This window comes from Elgaria multicarinata, chromosome 3, assembly GCF_023053635.1.
Source record: "Elgaria multicarinata webbii isolate HBS135686 ecotype San Diego chromosome 3, rElgMul1.1.pri, whole genome shotgun sequence".
Lineage (NCBI taxonomy): Eukaryota > Metazoa > Chordata > Lepidosauria > Squamata > Anguidae > Elgaria > Elgaria multicarinata.
Window position 1 is genome coordinate 9,721,883 of NC_086173.1, and position 18,133 is coordinate 9,740,015.

The following is an 18,133-nucleotide window of genomic DNA, read 5'->3' on the forward strand; positions in this document are numbered from 1 at the left end:
CCTCTCAGTGGAGCTTCACGGGGCTCAGGGGAGGCAGGTAGGGGTCCGCAGCTCTGTTGCTAACACCCCTTCCCTTCCGCAGGCTTCATTGACTTCATCGTGGAGCCCACTTTTCAAGTTCTGACAGATGTGGCGGAGAAGATGGTGATTCCTTTGGCGGAGGAAGGCTCCAAGAACAAATCCGCCAGCCAGAGCAGGTTTGCACATAGAGAGGAGGGACAGGGAGTGCAGCGGCATGGCGATGCAGTGGAGATCCACTGCCAGAGGGAGGCCTCCCTCTTGGGTGTCCTTTCCGGCTTCCTGAGTTCCCAGCTTTCTGTCCCACTTATGTATGTTGGATAGGGTGACCATATGGAAAGGAGGACAGGGCTCCTGTACCTTTAACAATTGTATAGAAAAGGGAATTTCTGCAGGTATGCATGCAGCACCTGGTGAAATGCCCTCTTCATCACAACACCCTTTTTGTATGGTCAAGAGGGCAGGGCCATAGGGCAGGGTGTTTTGTATTTTGTTTTATTTTGTTCTGCACAGCACCATGAAAATTGATGGCGCTATATAAATAAATATTAATAATAATAATAGCAGGGCTGCTGCAGCTTTAAATGTTGTGATGAAGAAGGCTTTTCAGCAGGTGCTGCATGCAGTCAAATGACACCTACTGAATTCCCCTTTTCTATACTACTGTTATAGATACAGGAGCCCTGTCCTCCTTTTCATATGGTCACCCTAAGGTTGGAGGAATCCACCCAGGAGGTGAAGCTGGCTGATCTTTCATCAGCTTGTTATCCTGCGGGCATTGAGTCGGGCCAGTTCATGGATTTCCCATTTTTAAAAAATGTATTTGCGTAAATAGAAATGTGCGCAAATCACAGCTGCAGTTTGCGTAATTCATTCAAATTTCGGTCATAATTTGCATAAATTGCAGCTGCGGTTTGTGCATATTTCTATTTCCACCAAACAAACAAATCCGGAGGGAGTTCCTGGATTTTGGGACAACCCCTACGACTCGGTCCACAAATATGTTGAGCTTTCATTGCTAGTTTTTACTGTGAACTTTTATTGTTTTTGACTGATATTTTACTGTCTGTGGTTTTATTGCTTTTACTGCCTATGCTTTTATTGCTTTAATGTATGGTTCTAAGCCGCCTTGGGAGGGCTTCTGCCCTGAGAGGCGGCGAAGAAGAAATGTTTGAAATAAATCAATAAAAGTGTCTCTCAGTGGGGAAGAGCTGGCAGGTCTGTGGCTCTTTGGAAGGAAGGAGGCAGCTCCCTCTGGGGTCTTCCCCTCCGCCTCTCTCCCGGCGAGTTCCGGGCTCTGCGGAGCGGCTCCTTCCTTGCGTGGTGCCTGCTTGTCAGGGATGGAAGCGAGGACCAAAGGGTCCCCGCGTCAGTCTGCGAGATCAAACGGAACCTTTCAAGAGGCCAGCTCTGAGGACAGCATCTGTGTCGCTCAACTCCCAGGAGGCAAGATCCAAGCGGTGCTGCCGGCGGCAAAGCTGGGCTTCGCGTAGGCGGGGGCCCTTTGTAGCTGGAAATGGCCTTTTTGCGTGTGGCGCAGTGGGGAGGGCTGTTGTTCTCCAGGCACTGCGTTTAGTCCTGAACTTGCTCGGAAGTCCCTGAGGCAGAAACACTCATCAGGCACTCCCCAGGCAAGGGAACGTGGTTTTCCCTCACTCCTGGCCATTATTAGCTGCCCCCCCCAACTGCGATTACACCCTCCCCCCTGGGCTGGATATTAAAGAGTTTTTAAAAACTCTTTAATAGTTTTTAAAAACTATTTATTTATTTATTTATTTATTATCTCTGGGCAGTTTACAATTAAAAGCGCAATATACAAAATCAAGATTAAAAACTTTAAACTTTTTAAAACTGTCATATAAAACCGGAATAAGTTATAGTCCAGGGGAAAGCTTGTCAAAAAAGACGTGTTTTCAAGGAGGCGTTTTTGAAGGGTGTTACATTCTTCAAAGGCCTCCGGACAGAATCTCTCCATCCCCGCAGAACGAAAGTGAGACGTCTAAAATAATTTAAAACATGCAATACAAGATACCAGTATTTTTTTTTTTTTTAAGGGAGTGTTGAATTTCTTTCATCCCGGAGGCCAAATTCCATTTTGGAGAAGCTTGGGATGGGGCATTCCAGTGGGCGGGTGGAGCCGAAAGCAAAATAGGGTGGGGTCAAAGTACGGAAAATACCAGCCTATTTTAGCTTGAAGCTCTTTGCTGTAGACGAAACCTTCGGAGAGGCATTTCAGTCCCTGGGGAAAAATCTGGGGTGGGTGGGGGGAACTACCAAACAATCAGTGATGGAAGGAAAGTGGGTGGGGCCACAGGAAAGGGGTGTGGTCATCGAGGGAACTCCAGAAAGCCAAATTGGAACCACTGGAGGGCTGGATTTTGCCCCTGGGCCTGGGGCTCTGTACCCCTGGGCTATGCAGAGGAAAGGTGTTCAGGGTCTTTCCCATTGAACTTAGAGAATGCAAAATAGAGGCAGGTCCAAATGTGTTTGCTGAATGAGGATCTGGGATTGTGGGAATGTCAAGTGAACCGCCCAGAGAGCTCCGGCTATTGGGCAGTATAGAAATGTAATAAATAAATAAATAAATAAATAAATAAGTGGACATCCAGCCTGTGAATGACCTGTGGACAAATGGGCCGGTGGTGGGTGGGGTGGGATCAGCCAGACATACCAACCAGTCTCCTTATAGGCCAGCTAATCAGATGGTGCCCCCTTAACCTTCTGGATCAGCTTTGCTCACTGCTCTGGGCAGCTAGGACATCTTCTAGCTTTCTCTTCTCTGCTATGCCTTTGCCCCCCACTTCACAGGTCTGCCACCTGGTTCCACTTTCCCAATATGTTTAGTTCCAGCTGAACTAAGCTGCACAAATAGCAACAGCTTTTGGTTGAGTCCTGCCTGTTCTGGTAGGGTTGGATCCAGATTTATGTTGGAATAACTGCACTGGCAGACAAGAACTTCCCTCTCCCTTCCTTCCCACGGCAGCTCCTTCAGCTCCTTGGAAATGCCACACCGAGAGTCAGGGGACCCTCCCGAAGGGGGTGAGCTGTGGGGAGGGCAGAAGGGCGGATCCCCAAAGATTGGGCAGGGGGACCTTTGCTTTTTCGCACAGAAGACAGGTTCCGGATCCAAGCTTTACATTTCGATTTGCAGGGTGGGATGGGAAAGTTATATTTTTGAATGATTGATTCCTTGTTTTGTTTTAAAAGCCCAAATTCTTTTCATGTAGAAAGTTAGCACTTTGTGCAGTGGGGAGATTCTAGCATAGCCCTCTCCCTAATGTGCTAGTATTCTACATGCATGGATTTTTAAAGGAGCATTCGGAAATATAAAATCTACCTGCAATCTGTAGAAGTACATTCCTGGACATGTAGACATGTGGATGAGGCCTTAATAGTCAAACTAATCTTGGTGGGATAAGTTAATCATGAGATGATTCTAGCATGCCAGTTTCCCCTGGCCAGTATTTCCCCCTGGAGTTTCTTCCCAAGAAGAGAGAGCAAGCTGGGTGGTATGGAATCTCACCAAATAAAATTTCTTCTTGGTGAAGTCTCGGTGAATATGTTTTGCTCATGCTTGGGGCTGATTGATCACTCTATTTTGGTATAAAGGGGGAGCCTGTCTACAGGTCAAACTGACTGGAATTATTGGTTTGGGTCCAGTCTTAACCGTGCTTATGTCCTAGCTGTGTCTCTCACTCCCACAGTTCCCATTGGCGTCAGCCCTCAGTGGATGAGCATGCCGAACTGGGAGACATCAACGCTGACATCAACAGCTTCCGTTCCACCTGGACAAAGTACATCCAAGAGAACAAACAGAAGTGGAAGGAGCGAGCGGCCAGTGGTATGGGTGGACAGTGGGGCAGAGGGTTCTTGCTGGAATTTAACAGCCTTGGAGACATTCTCCCAGCCGTCTTTGTAAAGAGACTGTACTCAATGCCACCCCTTCCCAAAGGAAACAAGTTTTGGGTCTCCAACCCAGGTCTGTGCCGGCAGTGTGTAATTAGTCCAAAGCCTCTTCTTGGCTGACTTCCCCTTGTTATCTTTATAGCAGGCGTGGGAAACTTGTGGCCCTCCGGGTAATGTTGGACTCCAACTCCCACCATCCCTAGCTGGCATGACTGGTGTTCAGGAATGATGGGAGTTGTATTTAAACAACATCCAGAAGTCCACAGGTTCCCAACTCCTACTTTACAGCAATAGAGCTGTCAGGCCTCTGCCAGCTTCACACACTCCCCTTGCTGCTGCCGCTGCCATCATCTTCATCGTCATCATCATTATTATTTAATTTAAATTAAATTTCCATCTTGCCTAGTGGGCAAGGTCCTCAAGGCAAAGCTTACTGGAAGGGGGAGTCACCATGGAAAAGGCCCCGCTTCTGTCATGCCTTTCCTGGAAACTGAATCATCTCTTCCTCTCTCTTCATTAAGGCATATCCCACCCACTTTCCTTCAGAAATCTTTCCAAGACCTGCCTTTTCATCAGCCACTGTCGGTTCACTAGGGTGACCATATGAAAAGGAGGACAGGACTCCTGTATCTTATATAGAAAAGGGAATTTCAGTAGGTGTCATTTGTATGCATGCAGCACCTGGTGAAAATTCCCTCTTCATCACAACAGGAGCCCTGCCCTCTTTTGTATCTGGTCAAGAAGGCAGGGCTCCTGCAGCTTTAACTGTTGTGATGAAGAGGGAATTTCACCAGGTGCTGCATGCCTACAAATCACACCTGCGGAAATACGGTTTTCAATACAACTGTTGAAGACACAGGAGCCCTGTCCTCCTTTCCATATGGCCACCCTGGGTGCATTTTCCCTGCACCTTCCCTGCTGCTTGAGCTTTGGAAGATTGGCTTTGGCATCTCTGTCCATCGTTTCCCTGCTTCTAATGGCTGCCTTCCTTCCGCAGGGATCACTAACCAGACATCCATTGATGAGCTCTCACCATGTGAGGAGGAGGCAAGCACCCCTGAGAACCAGCACAATCAGAACGGCAATGTGGAATAGCACGGCCCGTGTGGGAGCAAGGTGAGGATTTCCCTGCCTTGGCGAGCGGATCATCTGGGAATGTCAACAATCCAAGCCGAAGGGCAGGGAGGGAGGAACAGCCCAGTTCGAGACCCTCCTTCTGATTCAAACAGGCTAATTTCTGGAGGGAGGGATTAAAAATGGAGGCACCTTAAATCATGGCAAAAGGTTCCTTGCTCCTGCTCTGAGGCGAACCCAAACGCTCAGTGTTCTTGCTCTCCTTTGAAATCATTTGCATTTCCTCCTCCTCCTCCTCTTCCCCTCTGCCCCACAATAGCTATCCAGCCCACAACCCTGAGCCTGGCCCATGATCCTGTTTGCCTTTTATCTTGCCAGGTGCCCGACGCAATTTACTCCAAAGTCTTCGATACCATCGACTCAGCACCATCTGCACAGGGAGGGAGCCCGCCTCCACCCCAGCTCGAGAAGGGTGTGACATGAATGCGACCATCAATACTACTAGTAATAATATTAATAATGATAAATGCAAGCGTTACCGAGTCAACGATGTCGACATCACACAGCACCCACTGCCTGCCCCATCCCTGAGTTGGAGAACGAGAGAGAGAGAGAGAGAGAGAGAGAGAGAGAGAGACCCTCGTGTCACCCCTGTGTCACCAATCACTAATGGGCAAATGGCCCCCATGGCCCTAAGGACTGTCGTAGCCCTCCTCCCCCCACCCCCGCTGCGCCAAACAGCCCCCTGGGTAAGGCTTCTCACTGCCAAACCAGCAAAGCTACTGCCGAGGCAATTACGGCAGCTGGTTTTAAATATATATATATATATTGGCTGCCATTGCACTTTGGGTGAAGAGAACGTCAAGGGGGTTATTGATCTTGACAGGTGGGTGGGTGTGATGGGTGGGTGGGTGGATGGATTCCTCACTAGCCTAGGAGGTGGACTGAACCAACGGAGACCCAGAAGACTCCCCTCGCTTATGAAACTACCCCTGAGGGTCTCTTCCAGGAGCAGGTTTCTCAAGGCCTCTCACGATCCCGGCCTCTTGCGTGAATAAACGTAGGCCTTGTACTTTGCCCGCCATCTTGTTAAACCAGGACCGGTCAGCCTCTCTCAACTTCTCCAGCTTTAAAACAGATTGGCTCAGCTCTACAGTGTGTCAAATCTCACCCCTCCTGAACAATGGTTTATGTGATAACTGGGTGCTTTAAAAATGGGGAAAAAACCCACCACCACCATTCTGGGGCGATGTAGTGCTAGCCAAGTTGCACCTGGTAACACCATTCATTGTTGCCCGCTCCTACCAAACGTGGCACCTTTTGAGAGATTCAAGCATCTGCTGGGAAGTGGCAGGCAACATCTCTTTGGCCCCAGTCTGGGGGGAGGAGCTAAACCGCACTCCCACCTCCCGCCTGTAGAGGATGTGCAATATGGATGCCACATGGCTAGGCCTTGTACTAGCCAGTTGTTCTGCAGATGCTGGGTCTTGGAGAATAGGAGGTTCACAGATGGCCATAGGCCACGCACACCTTCTGCAGAACATTGCCTTGATCTGTGCATTCTTGGGCTGAGAACGTAAGTTCTCTTCACTATGGTCATGGATGATGAACCTTTTGGGGGGAGCCTGTCTGTCTATGTGACTGACGAGCATGTGTGTGTGTGTGTTTATGCACGTTACTGCATGGGACGGAGTTCAGGGCATGGAGGAGCAGGCCCACCGCAGGCTTAGCTTTGAGGAGGGTGAAGGGGCAATTCTGAGACAGGCAACCCAGCAACAGGGAGAGCCCGAAGGTTTTGCGGGGCAGGAGCACCAAGGTTTAATGTGAGCCGGAACTGGTGGTCTGCTTGTTTTTTTGAGCATTAGGGCTCAGTTAAGTAATAAGTAAACAACATACCTCTAACCAAGGGCAGGTTGTCTTTCTCTCAAACTGCAGATCACTCCCCAATCTCTGAAATGGGAAGTTAACGTCTTCCAGGTCAGAGGATTGGCTTCTAGCATCTCTTTTTCTTTTAGAATGAAACATGAGTTCAGAACAGAATCATGGCTTTGGCATAACCAGCCAATAGAATAGTAGAGTTGGAAGGTGCCTACAAGGCCATCGAGTCCAACCCCTGTTCAGTACAAGAATCCACCTTAAAGCCTACCTGACAGATGGCTGTCCAGCTGTCTCTTGAATGCCTCTAGTGTGGGAGAGCCCACGGCCTCCCTGGGTCATTGGTTCCATTGTCATACTGCTCTAACAGTCAGGACGTTTTTTCTGATGTCCAGCCGGAATCTGGCTTCTTGTAAATTGAGCCCATTATTATGTAAACGGGACATCTCTTGCAACATACGAGACTGAGGAGCATTGACGGGGTTATTCCAGGGGCAGGCAACCTGGTGCCCTGCAGATGTTCTGAGCTACAACTCCCATCAGCCCCAATGCCAGTGGTCAGGGGTGATGGGAGTTGTAGTTAAAATATCTGGGGAGGCACCAGGGCTGGTGTTAAGGGGCCAGGCTAGTCAGTTCCCAACCTGGGGATGCCTTTCGTCAGGAATGTTTGAACCAAGCCTATGTTCACACCACTTCTGGCTCTTCACGTGTGCTCACATACAGCACAAGGCAACACAGCAGCTAGAGCTGGGGCCCTGGGAGCTGGTGGGAGCTGCCAAACATTAAGTAATGACACAGTACATGTGGGTGGAGAGGCAAATCGGCTTCATGGTGAGGCAAGCCCGAGACCCTTCAGCACTTGCTCAACCTGTGCCTGGATGCAGTCAGCCCATATTCTCAATATGGCCCATATGACTTGGCATATGCATTCGGACAAGGCATGACTCTGAGAAGCTCTGTCTTGGGCTGCACTTCGGAGTCCTAAAAAGCGCATGGTTCAGCCTCAAGAGGCCCATGCAACTTTAGAAGGCTGTTGAGGGAATCACGACTGAATGCACCCCAAAACAAAACCCCTCTACTTATGGAAAACTAGGGTGTCAGGGAAGGGGGTTGCAGTGTATCCTTTTCCTTAACATGCATGTTTTCCAAGTGCAAGGATCTATGTTTATCATCTCCTTGCACTTAGAAAATAAGATTAGGAAAACGGATACGACAAAACCCTCTCAGATGGAGGAGCATTTGACTGTGTCATTGGCCCTCCCACCTGCAAACTGAAGTGCTATGGAGCCAAATGGGTTGTACCCAGTGCTTTTGCTGGTACAGGCTGGGTGAGGGTCTTTCACTAGGAGAATGGTAGAAAAGGCAAAATGATCTCATCTATTAAATCGGATGGTCAAAAACCACTGCAAGTTTTGATGCTTACATGGTTCTTTAGCTACAGGGGGAAGACCATGTGGCGAGTCAGATGAAAGGTGTTCTTCCTGCATTTGCACATTTGGCTGCTTGATTCAGGTGCTCCGAGAACAAAAGGGAAGGCAAGGTGCATTGGTTGATATTTTAAGAAGACCCGGGAGCAATCATATGGGGATGCCTATTGGCATTGACTAGCTCTGTTGGGAGCAGAAAAAAGAGTGTCTGTAGTCAAGAGATGCACTTGGGTTGCTAGATGAGAGCCATTTCTGAGCTGGTGAGGGCGTAGAACACCTTCTATCGGGGTGTGTGTGGGGGGGGGCATTGGGAGTCCAACACATCCGGAGGGCACCAGGTTGGGGAAAAGTGGTGAAGGAAGAGTGGAACATTCTGGAGCTTCTGGCAGGACAGGATGTCTGTTTCCGTTTCTTCAAATGGAGGGAACATCCATTTGTCTGCCCCAGCCTGAAATTTGTTAGGTCATCACAGGATTGCATTTTTCAGGCTTCATTTTCCCATTTGGAATGGATCCATGCGGAGAATTTGCCGTGTTGTCTAAGGCTAGGACGGGTGGGTGGGTGCAGAACCTCAGGCTGGGGAGGGGGCAAACCCAGCCCTCCTGGAGCCCCAATCTGATCCTCCAGGATCTCCCGGAAGGCCCCCCCTCTTCCCCCCCCGGTCATTTGATGGTATTCTGTCTTTTGTGTGCCTTTCCCCCCTCTATTCTAAAAAGCTGGGATGCCTCTCCCGAGTTACTTGGCAGGAAGACCTTTAAGATACAATAAGATGGAATTTTGGTCCTGCCCACAGCTGGAATGTGCCCCCCCCCCCGACAGCTTCTCCGAAATGGAGTTTGGCCCTTGGTCCATAAGAGGTCCTGCACCCCTGAGCTGTGTTGTCTTGGCTAATGTTTTGAATGCTCCCCCCGAGGCTGACACGGCGGACGAAGAATTGTCAAGGGTTTGGAGTCATCTTTGCCCTGGCTGCCATTTTTCTAAGTGACCAATCCCCACCCCGCCCCTCCCCAGAAACGACTTGTTGCTGATCTCATCTCCAGCCTCCTTGTCCTCCCACTCCTGGCCCCCACAACTTTGTAAATACCCCTTTGTCAAAACATTTGGTCCGTGGAACTCTGTATATGTATTTGTACCTCGGACATACTTTTTCTACCATGCAGTAACTTCTTCTTTTTTGTTGTTGTTCTGTTTCTTGATCTCAAATTCTTATTATAACAGCTCCATACTCCAATGCAGATTTCCAAAATTATGCGCATGTAAAAGAAACTTATCAAATAAAAGGAAAGGAATGAACAGCGACAAAAAATAAATAAATAAAAGGAGGAGGGAAAAAAAAATGAGACACAAATCGCTCGAGTCCTGCTTTTGTGTTCATCGGAAATGCCATAGAGTGTCCTTGCAGGTGGGGTTGGACTGATCTGTCTGTTTCTGCACATGTTCAATCATGGGTTTGTTCTGTCTACACTTTAATCCAGGAGTAAAAAAGAAAGAAAAATGTGCACAAAAAAATCTATGTAAGATACATATTTTTGAATGCATTTTCTCCCCAAAGACGCACTTTTAAAACAGATTTTGAACTACATCGCAAGGTTCGTCAGAACGTGAAAATCGGATGTTTTGATCTTCGTGTCCAATCTGTTCGTATCAGAATGTGCAAATATTGAATTCTGCAAGCATCCCTGCTTGCAAGAAGCAGTGGTTAGCAAGAGCGGGGACGAGAAAGAGGAGGAAAAGGTGTTTTTAAAACACCAATTGATGTGTGCCTTATGGCTGGAGTGGAACAGTGGAGGGGTGGTAGTACTGGAAACAGCTACTGGAATGCAGCCCATCCAGACCCCCGACTTTCCAGTTAGCAGATGCCCAAGTTCAATGTGACAGTATGTATGTGGCAGTGACCAACCGGAACGGGCAACACTCCAGTGGCAATGCTGGTTTTGGAGAAAGAACTCGATAAACTTATCAAAGTATGGGTATAGATTCATCATTTCCAGGCTCTGAGATGCACTTTAGAAAGTTCCAGGACTTACAAAAGACAGTCACGATCCCCTCCTGGAGCCTTCCTGCTGAGCTTGTTTGACACAAAATAACATCTCACCTCCACCACCTTCCATTTGGTGAAACAAACAAGTCAGGATGCCTCTTTTTTTTTTGCTGCTCAGGATCAGGAAACCAATTTCCTGCATGTTTCCCTCACCCCTGGGGCTTTCAATAAAGCTGTGAACGTGCAAAGGAAAGGATTAACGTGATGCCATTTCAACTTCCTGTATGAAATTGAAAGCTAGCATTGGGCACGATTCTCCGTGGATGCAGATACAGGCATTGCTCTACTCCTGCATCTCTGCAGTGTGTGGCTGGTTCAACCAGTGCTGACATTTAGTGTTCCATTTAGGGCTCATCTACATCAAGCAATATATTCGACTATGAAAGAGCAGCTACTGGTTTATAGTGGTATTGAAGTGCACTGCAGGATCTACACGACTGCTTTATAGTGGTACTGAAATGCACTGACAACTGTTGGGGGCCAGGACACATCTACACCAAGCAGTTGTACTATGAAAGCACACCAAGCACTATGAAAGTGGTATGAAAGCAGTATGTGGTCTGTGTCAATGGGCCCCAACAGTTGTCAGTGCACTTCAACACCGCTATAAAGCAGTAGTGTGGCTTCTGCTTTTTTATATACTGCTTTCATAGTGCAATATCCTGTTGGTGTAGATGAGCCCAAAGTCTCCACAGCACCAATGGGGGATTGTACTAGGATTCTTTGATCTCTAGGCTCCTCTCCCGTTTCTTTTGGTTTGCTTGCCCTGTCAGGCAGATTCTCCTCTGCCTTTATTTTTTGTACACAATTTCCAAATGAGATACTGCCTAAAACACCCCTGCTATTTGCACCCTGTGTGAATGTTGTTAGATCTTACAGAAGAGAAAGCACAGATTTTGCGTTCACATTTAACCACTTTAACCAGCCACTTGCAAGCAAGGCCGGCATAAGCCTTTAACAAAGGGGTGGGGAACGTGTAGCCCTCCAGTTGTTTGTGAACTTCAACTCCCATCAGCCCCGGCTAACATGGGGGTTGCAGCCAAACATCTGGCAGACCACAGGTTGCCCAGCCCCACCATAGGAGATTAGCTATGATTCTTAAGTTTCACCATTGTTACTTTTACAGCAATACAGCTTTCTTAAACCTGATGCTCTCCAGATGTTTTATACAATTCCCAGCATGCCTGACCATTGGCCATGCTAGCTGGGGCTGATGTGAATTGAAGTCCGAAACATCTTGGGTGGGTGGGCGTTAGGTTGAGGAAAGCTGGTAGAGAAATTCTTACAACTGAATTCTACACGTGTTTTCTTGGAAGCAATTCTGACTGCGCTCAATGGGTCTCTCTCACAGGTAAGTGTGCAAAGGCGTGCAGCCTTAATTGCCCTTAGAGTGGCATAAAGCAGTCCTACAGGTAACTGCACAACAGTATTTGAGAATACCCAGGAAATAGAGGCTGTATGTGCGCATGTGTAGAGCTTCAAGCGGTCAATGTGCAATTGTGGTATATTCCCAACAAAAGGAATATGCAAAGAGCAGAAGCCTCTGTCAAATGGTTCACCAAGAGAGCTCTCCTACGAAGATGGAACATTGTTCTTATTAGGTGGGTTTTAATTTCAGAAGCCTTCGTATTCATGTGTGATCTTCATGGTTTATTTCCTAATACTGAGACAGGTGCTGGCTTTTGCTGTTGAGTCCGTAGCAGTGGTGTTTACTGCAGACTGATGGGCAGTGTTGTAGACCAAGAAAAAGGAAGTTCATCCCTGAATGCATTTTGAATGCAGAGGCTGAAAGACTGACCGTCGCTGTGCTGTCTTGTGCACAGCGCTCAACACTACACAAACCGCCTTAGGCAATGCAGTGATTTGGGAACTCGCAAAGCAAAGATGACCCGTTTAATAAAAGAAGCAGGATTCACATGTGTGGTGGGGGTTAGGGTGGGACAGAGTCCAGAACTGTGGTCCAGATATGTAAAACTCTGGCAATGATTCAAGGATACATAATGGATGACAAACAGGCAGATGGACTTCTGTGATCTCCTAGACATGTAGCCAGGTTGTGGCCACCTCTTTTGGCTGGGCTATTTTGTTAACAATGGCACAGTGCCAGGCCACTCTCAAGAGCTGCTGAACAACTATCTGCGTTTCGCTCCTTGTAGTAGGCTGCATCCAATTAGTTCCTGTACTGAGCCAAGAAAGCCTTGACTATGTTTTCTATTGTATAAGACAGATGGTCAAGTTGTGGCCCTCCAAATAGTTTGGCCTACAACTCCCACAGCCCAAGGCCAGCATAGCCAGTGGTGAGAGCTGATGGCAGCTGTAGGTCAAAACATCTGGAGGGCCACAAGTTGCCCACTCCTGGTATAACAGGAAACTTTAAAACACTTAGGACCATCTCAAGACATTTTGCTGCCTGAGGTGAAGAACAAGGCAGAGCCCTTCCTATTCCATGTACAAAAGCTGACAGGATGGCAGTTGAATCTTTCTTCAACATTGGCAATGGGGCAGCATCCTCCACATCTGATGGCAGCAGGCTTTCTTAGTGGGCATAGGGCAGGCCACTTGGGCTACAGTTCTCTCCTACAACACTTGGCTGCTGCCCCCTCCCAGCAGCGGCCATCTGAGGCGACTGCCTCAGTCTACTTAACAGTAGGGCCGGCCCTAAAAATACTGATAGCATGTTTAGCATGAAGAGGAAAGATAGGCAGCTGTTTTTAGCAGTTGCTACTGTGTTATAAAGAGCTACTCTTGTATCCCAGAAAACAAGTGTACCAATTTTTCATGCGTGACACCTATCGGAGGTTATGCACACACTCATGAGGCCTGTGGGTGGTTTTCAGGGGAGGCAAACTCATTGCTCTCCTCTCAGAAGGCACTGCTGTATGGCACTACTCCCAAAGTTCGGGCAGCTCAGCCAGATGGGAACAATGGTGGTGGTGGGGGTGTATCAGAAAGGACATGTAGAACCTGCCATTTGTCTGGATTTCTCTCGCTTGACAGGCAGGAAGGTTTGAGGAGGGTGGATGACTAAAGGTATTTCTTGTACTATGACACTGGAATAAGTGAGTGCCTGAAGAGTAACCATAGCAACTAATAGGGCCCGAGCCCTGAAGAAAAGCAGAAAAGACTCCCTTACTTAGGCACCTATTTCCTCCTTTGTTCCCTTCTAGAACTGTGGGGTTTTCCAGCATGCACTAAGCCATGATTACAGTAGAGAGCAATAGAAGGTCCAGAAAGCAACAGGCGGCTATGAAAACACCATCGTAGAGTACCGAGAACTGAGCCTCGGGAAATAAAATCTTCTAGCCAGTGGCCTAGATCTCTCCCACAGCACATGGAACATGAGGTATGCGACGTCAGACTGCAAGTGGAAGCTTGTATGATTGAATGCTTCTCTATGCAATGCCACCATATACATATATAGCACAGAGGAAAAGCTACTTTCTATATATTTTTTTTATATAGGCAAAGAATTGTTTTTTGCATGGTAGAGAGTCTTCAGGTATGCAAACCAACACCTGCAGTCTAACGTTAGGACCGTTTTAAGGGGTACAAGATGGAGGTTCCTCCAGCTATGATAAAAACTTTCTAGTGCTCCAGGCTGAATCATGTTCTCCTTCACACTTGTGACCTGATCCCAAACCCAACATTGAACAGACCCCACCCCCCTCACTGATCGGCCTTGGGGCCATTTCATTTAAAAAAAAAGAAAGAAGGAAAACATTACAAACACCTGAACAGCCATTGAAATCTTAAAAAAACACAATCATTTAAAAAGGAAAGAGAGAAAACAGCTGTGTGATATTCCGTCCAGTAGGCCCAAGCCCCGTCTGTGTTTGGATGCCTGAAGGGGAGCATCACCTACAGAGGAACAAAAAAATAAAAGTGTCCTGAATGGTTTTTTTTAGACAGCAAAGATATTTGTTTCAGAGTGGAGCTGCATTTTTTCAAGAGGAAGCATTCACCAGATGCTGTAGTTGCATTCTGCATTGCAGACTATGCACAGAGCAAAGAGTTTGCACCAGACGACCCCCAGGATTCCTTCCATCTCTAAAATTCTCTCATTCTAAGGCTGTGTTCAGACAACACGATAGTCAATGGTGGAATAATAATCAACTTGACAGTTGTTTATCTAGGGGGCACTCCCCACATGACATGATAATAATCAACCGTGGTGTGGATTAGGATCAGCATTGCGTTGACTATTAGTCCACGCTGAGTTGATTCACTCATCCTCCGCCCTCTCTCCCCTGTCTGTCCTCCCGCTAATATCCCATCAGCCATTGCTGCCGAACATCTATCCTGACCGCTGGACTACAGTGGCAGCCACCGCTTTGACCGCTCTTGCCTTGCGACTCTGGCTGACGAAATAACCAATGCTGGCCGAGGAAATAACCAATGGTGCCCTCCACACAACATAACCCATGGTGGGGTAAATAAACAACTGTTGACTATTTAAAGCACCTTTGGTTATTGTGTTGCCTGAACCCAGTCTGAGAGTTTAATCCTGTGATGGCTTATCGATAAGGTTGCTTGACACTTATCTCAGTTGTTGTTTTTCTTTTAAACTCTGCTCAGTACCCATTTCTGTTCTGTTCTTGCCTCACTATCCAAAAAAGGACTTTATTCATTTATTTATTACATTTATATCCTGCCTTTTTTCCTCTGGTGTACTTAATCCTCCTCTCCATTTTATCCTCACAACAACAACCCTGTGAGGTGGGTTGGGCTGAGAGTTTGTGACTGGCCCAAAGTCACCCAGTGGGCTTCCATGGCCGAGTGGGGACTAGAACCCGGATCTCCTGAATCCAAGTCCAACACTCTAGCCAGTACACCACATTGGCTCTCAGAAATGGAAAAGATGCGGAACAAGGTAATAGCAAGTTTCAAGAGAGGGCAGCTGAAGGGAAAGTACTAAGTACATCAGATACAGGGCTGGAATATTTTCCCTCCCTTGCTCAGGGAGGCATATCAATGGAATGGGAAAGCTTTGGATCCCACTGGAGTGCAGAGGAGGAACTGGAGGTTTTTGCAGCTGCAATAAAGAGGCCTCTGGAGCAGACCTACCTTTCGCCCTCTGGGGAGAGGGAGCCTCACAATAACTGAAGGCCCTTGGTATGCTCTTCCCAGAGACCACAGGATCGCTTGAAAATTGCCCCCTGATTAATATGGAAGGTGAGTTAATCTCCTCCCTCAATAAACCATGATTACTGCATGATGCCGGTTGTCAGAGTTTCCAGCTCTGCCTGCCTGCCAGCAATCTCTTCTGGTGCTGCTAGACCTTGTGTATATGGTGTAAGAGGATACATATTGCTGCATATAGAGAGAGGCTAGGAATGTATGGGAATTTTGTTTATTTTCACAAATCATGCAAACGTGTCCAATTTGCAACCCCAAACATGAGCAGAAGAGCACGTTCTCCAAAAACGCTCTCAAATTTTCAAATCTGTGTTCACACTAGAAAAAAAAGAAGTGCATTTTCACACTTTACTCTTTGTGTGTGTGGGGGGGGGACGCATGTTTTTGGTGCACTTTTTAGAAGATGCGCATTTTCTGCATTTGAAATGTGTGCTTTCTCCGTTCAAAACAAAGGGGGAAAGGGTGCAAACAAATGTAAGAAAAGAGGCGAGGCGAGCTTCAAATTGGTGTTTGGAGAATCCGGGCAATTGGAAAAAATCACTTGTCTGCCCTTCCCTAAGCTGGGCACACCTGTATGTAGGAGTTGGGAACTCATGTCAAGTCTGCATCAAGCTCATGTGCCTTTCTTCTCTGGGGCCAACTTTATACTTTTATTTTAGATGCCCACCACGGCACACAAAGAATGCTGCTTTCAGCTTCGATTAAGCTCAGGTTTGAGTGAAGCAGCTGCACTTTCCCTTTGACAAGCTTGATCGCAAACGAACTAATCTAAGCTGAAAGGAGAACTAATTGAAGTCGCAGTGAGACTTCATAATCCCAGTGTCCACCCAGGGAAACTGATAACACGCAGAGCTGACTAAAACGTGCGCGCACGCACGCACGCACACACACACACACACACACACACACACACACACACACTCACATGCGCGACATGCAAACGATTTTTAAAACCACTTTCAGGACTGGCAGCTGCAATTGGCAGCTGCCTGGATGGTGTCAGAAGTGATATGAAAACTTCTGACATCTGTGACATTTCTGTCTGCAAGATGGCTCATTCACACATGCAAGTCACTGGTGAGCAATTTGTGGCCCCACCAAATGTTTGACCTTCAGCTCCCATCAGCCCTACTCAGCCTAGCCAATGGTGAGGGATCATGGGCCACAAGTTGCCCACCCCTGCTTTAATCTGAACCTTGCCCTTGAACCTGCTTTCACTTTCAAGTGAACGTGTGAACAGAAGAATCCCAGAACTGGTTCATATGGCAGAATCTTCATGAGGCTATTACATCTTGTTTGTCAGATACTAACAAATAAATACTGACTACCCTGAACTCATTCCCTATGAATAAAAAGCTCAAGGGAAAGCATGTATTTCCCCCCTCCACTCTAATGGCATTGGCTGCTACTAGAGTGGAAGGGGAAAGTATGCAATTTCCCCAGCGTTGGGGAAATCGCATTTCTCCCTCCCCTCCCCTGTGCCAATCCTTAAAGGCCCTCTTAAAACCTTAAGGCCCTGATTGGCGCACAGGGGTTGGGGAAGCAAAACACACTTTCCAGGACCTCCGGAAAGTGCGCAATTCCCCTGGCACACCATTAGCTCCCCGAGAGTTCTCCAGTTCCTATTCCTGCATTTTACATTAATGTAAACTAGACTGATCTGTCGTGCACCACGTGCACGTCCATTCCCCTGCACCTGGGTCAACCTGTCTACAAGTTGGCTCTCTCCAGCCATATGGAATTCCTGCATGCAGCAGAATCATGCGAGGATTCCTCATGCACCAAAGGAAGTACTGTGCATTTGCTCTTCTTTTCGATGCGCAGAGGGATCGTGATGTGCCCATGGGCCATGCAATGTCCCTAGTTGCCTGGGCAAATGTTTCCAACACAAAATACTAGATTTTGAACTACATTGCAAGGTTCGTCAGAGTGTGAAGTTTGATGGATAGCTACATCCCAATCTTTGTGTCCAATCTATTTGTATCAGGATCCGTAAATATGGAATTCCGCAAGCACCCCTGCTTGCAAGAGGCAGTGGCGAAGGGGAAAAGGAAGAAAGGTGTTTTCAAAACACCAAATGACGTGCCTTGTGGCTGGAGTGGATCAGCGGAGCGGTGTATTACTGGGAACAACTATTGGAACACAATAGCAAATGGATTTCTGAGCGAATGGATGATATTGGCTAGTACCTTAACCCGTACTATTTAGGAAAAATAAAAAAACAAGCAGGGGCTGGATCCTGATTTAAGCTAGATCACCTGTGTTGGCAGGACTTCCCCACCCCTCCTTCTCATGGCAACCCCTTCAAACTCCTGAAAATGCACACAGAGAGTTAGGAGACCCTGCTGCATGTAGGGGGTTCCCCAAAAATTGGGCAGAGAGACCTTCCGTGAGTGGAGACCTTTCTCTTGTGGAAGGCAGATCCTGGATCCACCCCAATGTTTTAAGCAAATGGGATGCTTTATCCCCCCCCCCCCAAAAAATCTTTTCCAGTAGCAGTGAAAAGTCCTCTCCCCTTTAGATGATTTATCTTTTAAAAGGTGGGGGTTAGCAAACGTGTTTCTCTATTCAGAGTGAGGGGCAATGCTGCTCCAACAACACGTCTCTCATTTGCAATCAACTCCATTTAACTTGGTGATTTTACACATAGTGAAGT

General features: G+C 47.5%; 2 protein-coding genes across 2 annotated transcripts in view; one reads left to right on the forward strand and one right to left on the reverse strand.

Annotated features, from left to right (window-relative positions):
* Window positions 1-5,605, forward strand: part of PDE1B (phosphodiesterase 1B) — a 152,803-nt gene extending 147,198 nt beyond the window's left edge. Inside the window, exons 13-16 of the mRNA XM_063119256.1 lie at window positions 83-197; window positions 3,723-3,859; window positions 4,922-5,040; window positions 5,377-5,605. Of these exons, the coding sequence (XP_062975326.1) occupies window positions 83-197; window positions 3,723-3,859; window positions 4,922-5,019 (350 nt within the window). The 3' untranslated portion in view covers window positions 5,020-5,040; window positions 5,377-5,605. The remainder of the gene's footprint in view (window positions 1-82; window positions 198-3,722; window positions 3,860-4,921; window positions 5,041-5,376) is intronic.
* A 6,595-nt stretch (window positions 5,606-12,200) lies between these two features.
* Window positions 12,201-18,133, reverse strand: part of PPP1R1A (protein phosphatase 1 regulatory inhibitor subunit 1A) — a 90,103-nt gene continuing 84,170 nt past the window's right edge. Inside the window, exon 7 of the mRNA XM_063119263.1 lies at window positions 12,201-14,199. Coding sequence (XP_062975333.1) covers window positions 14,196-14,199 — 4 coding nt within the window. The 3' untranslated portion in view covers window positions 12,201-14,195. The remainder of the gene's footprint in view (window positions 14,200-18,133) is intronic.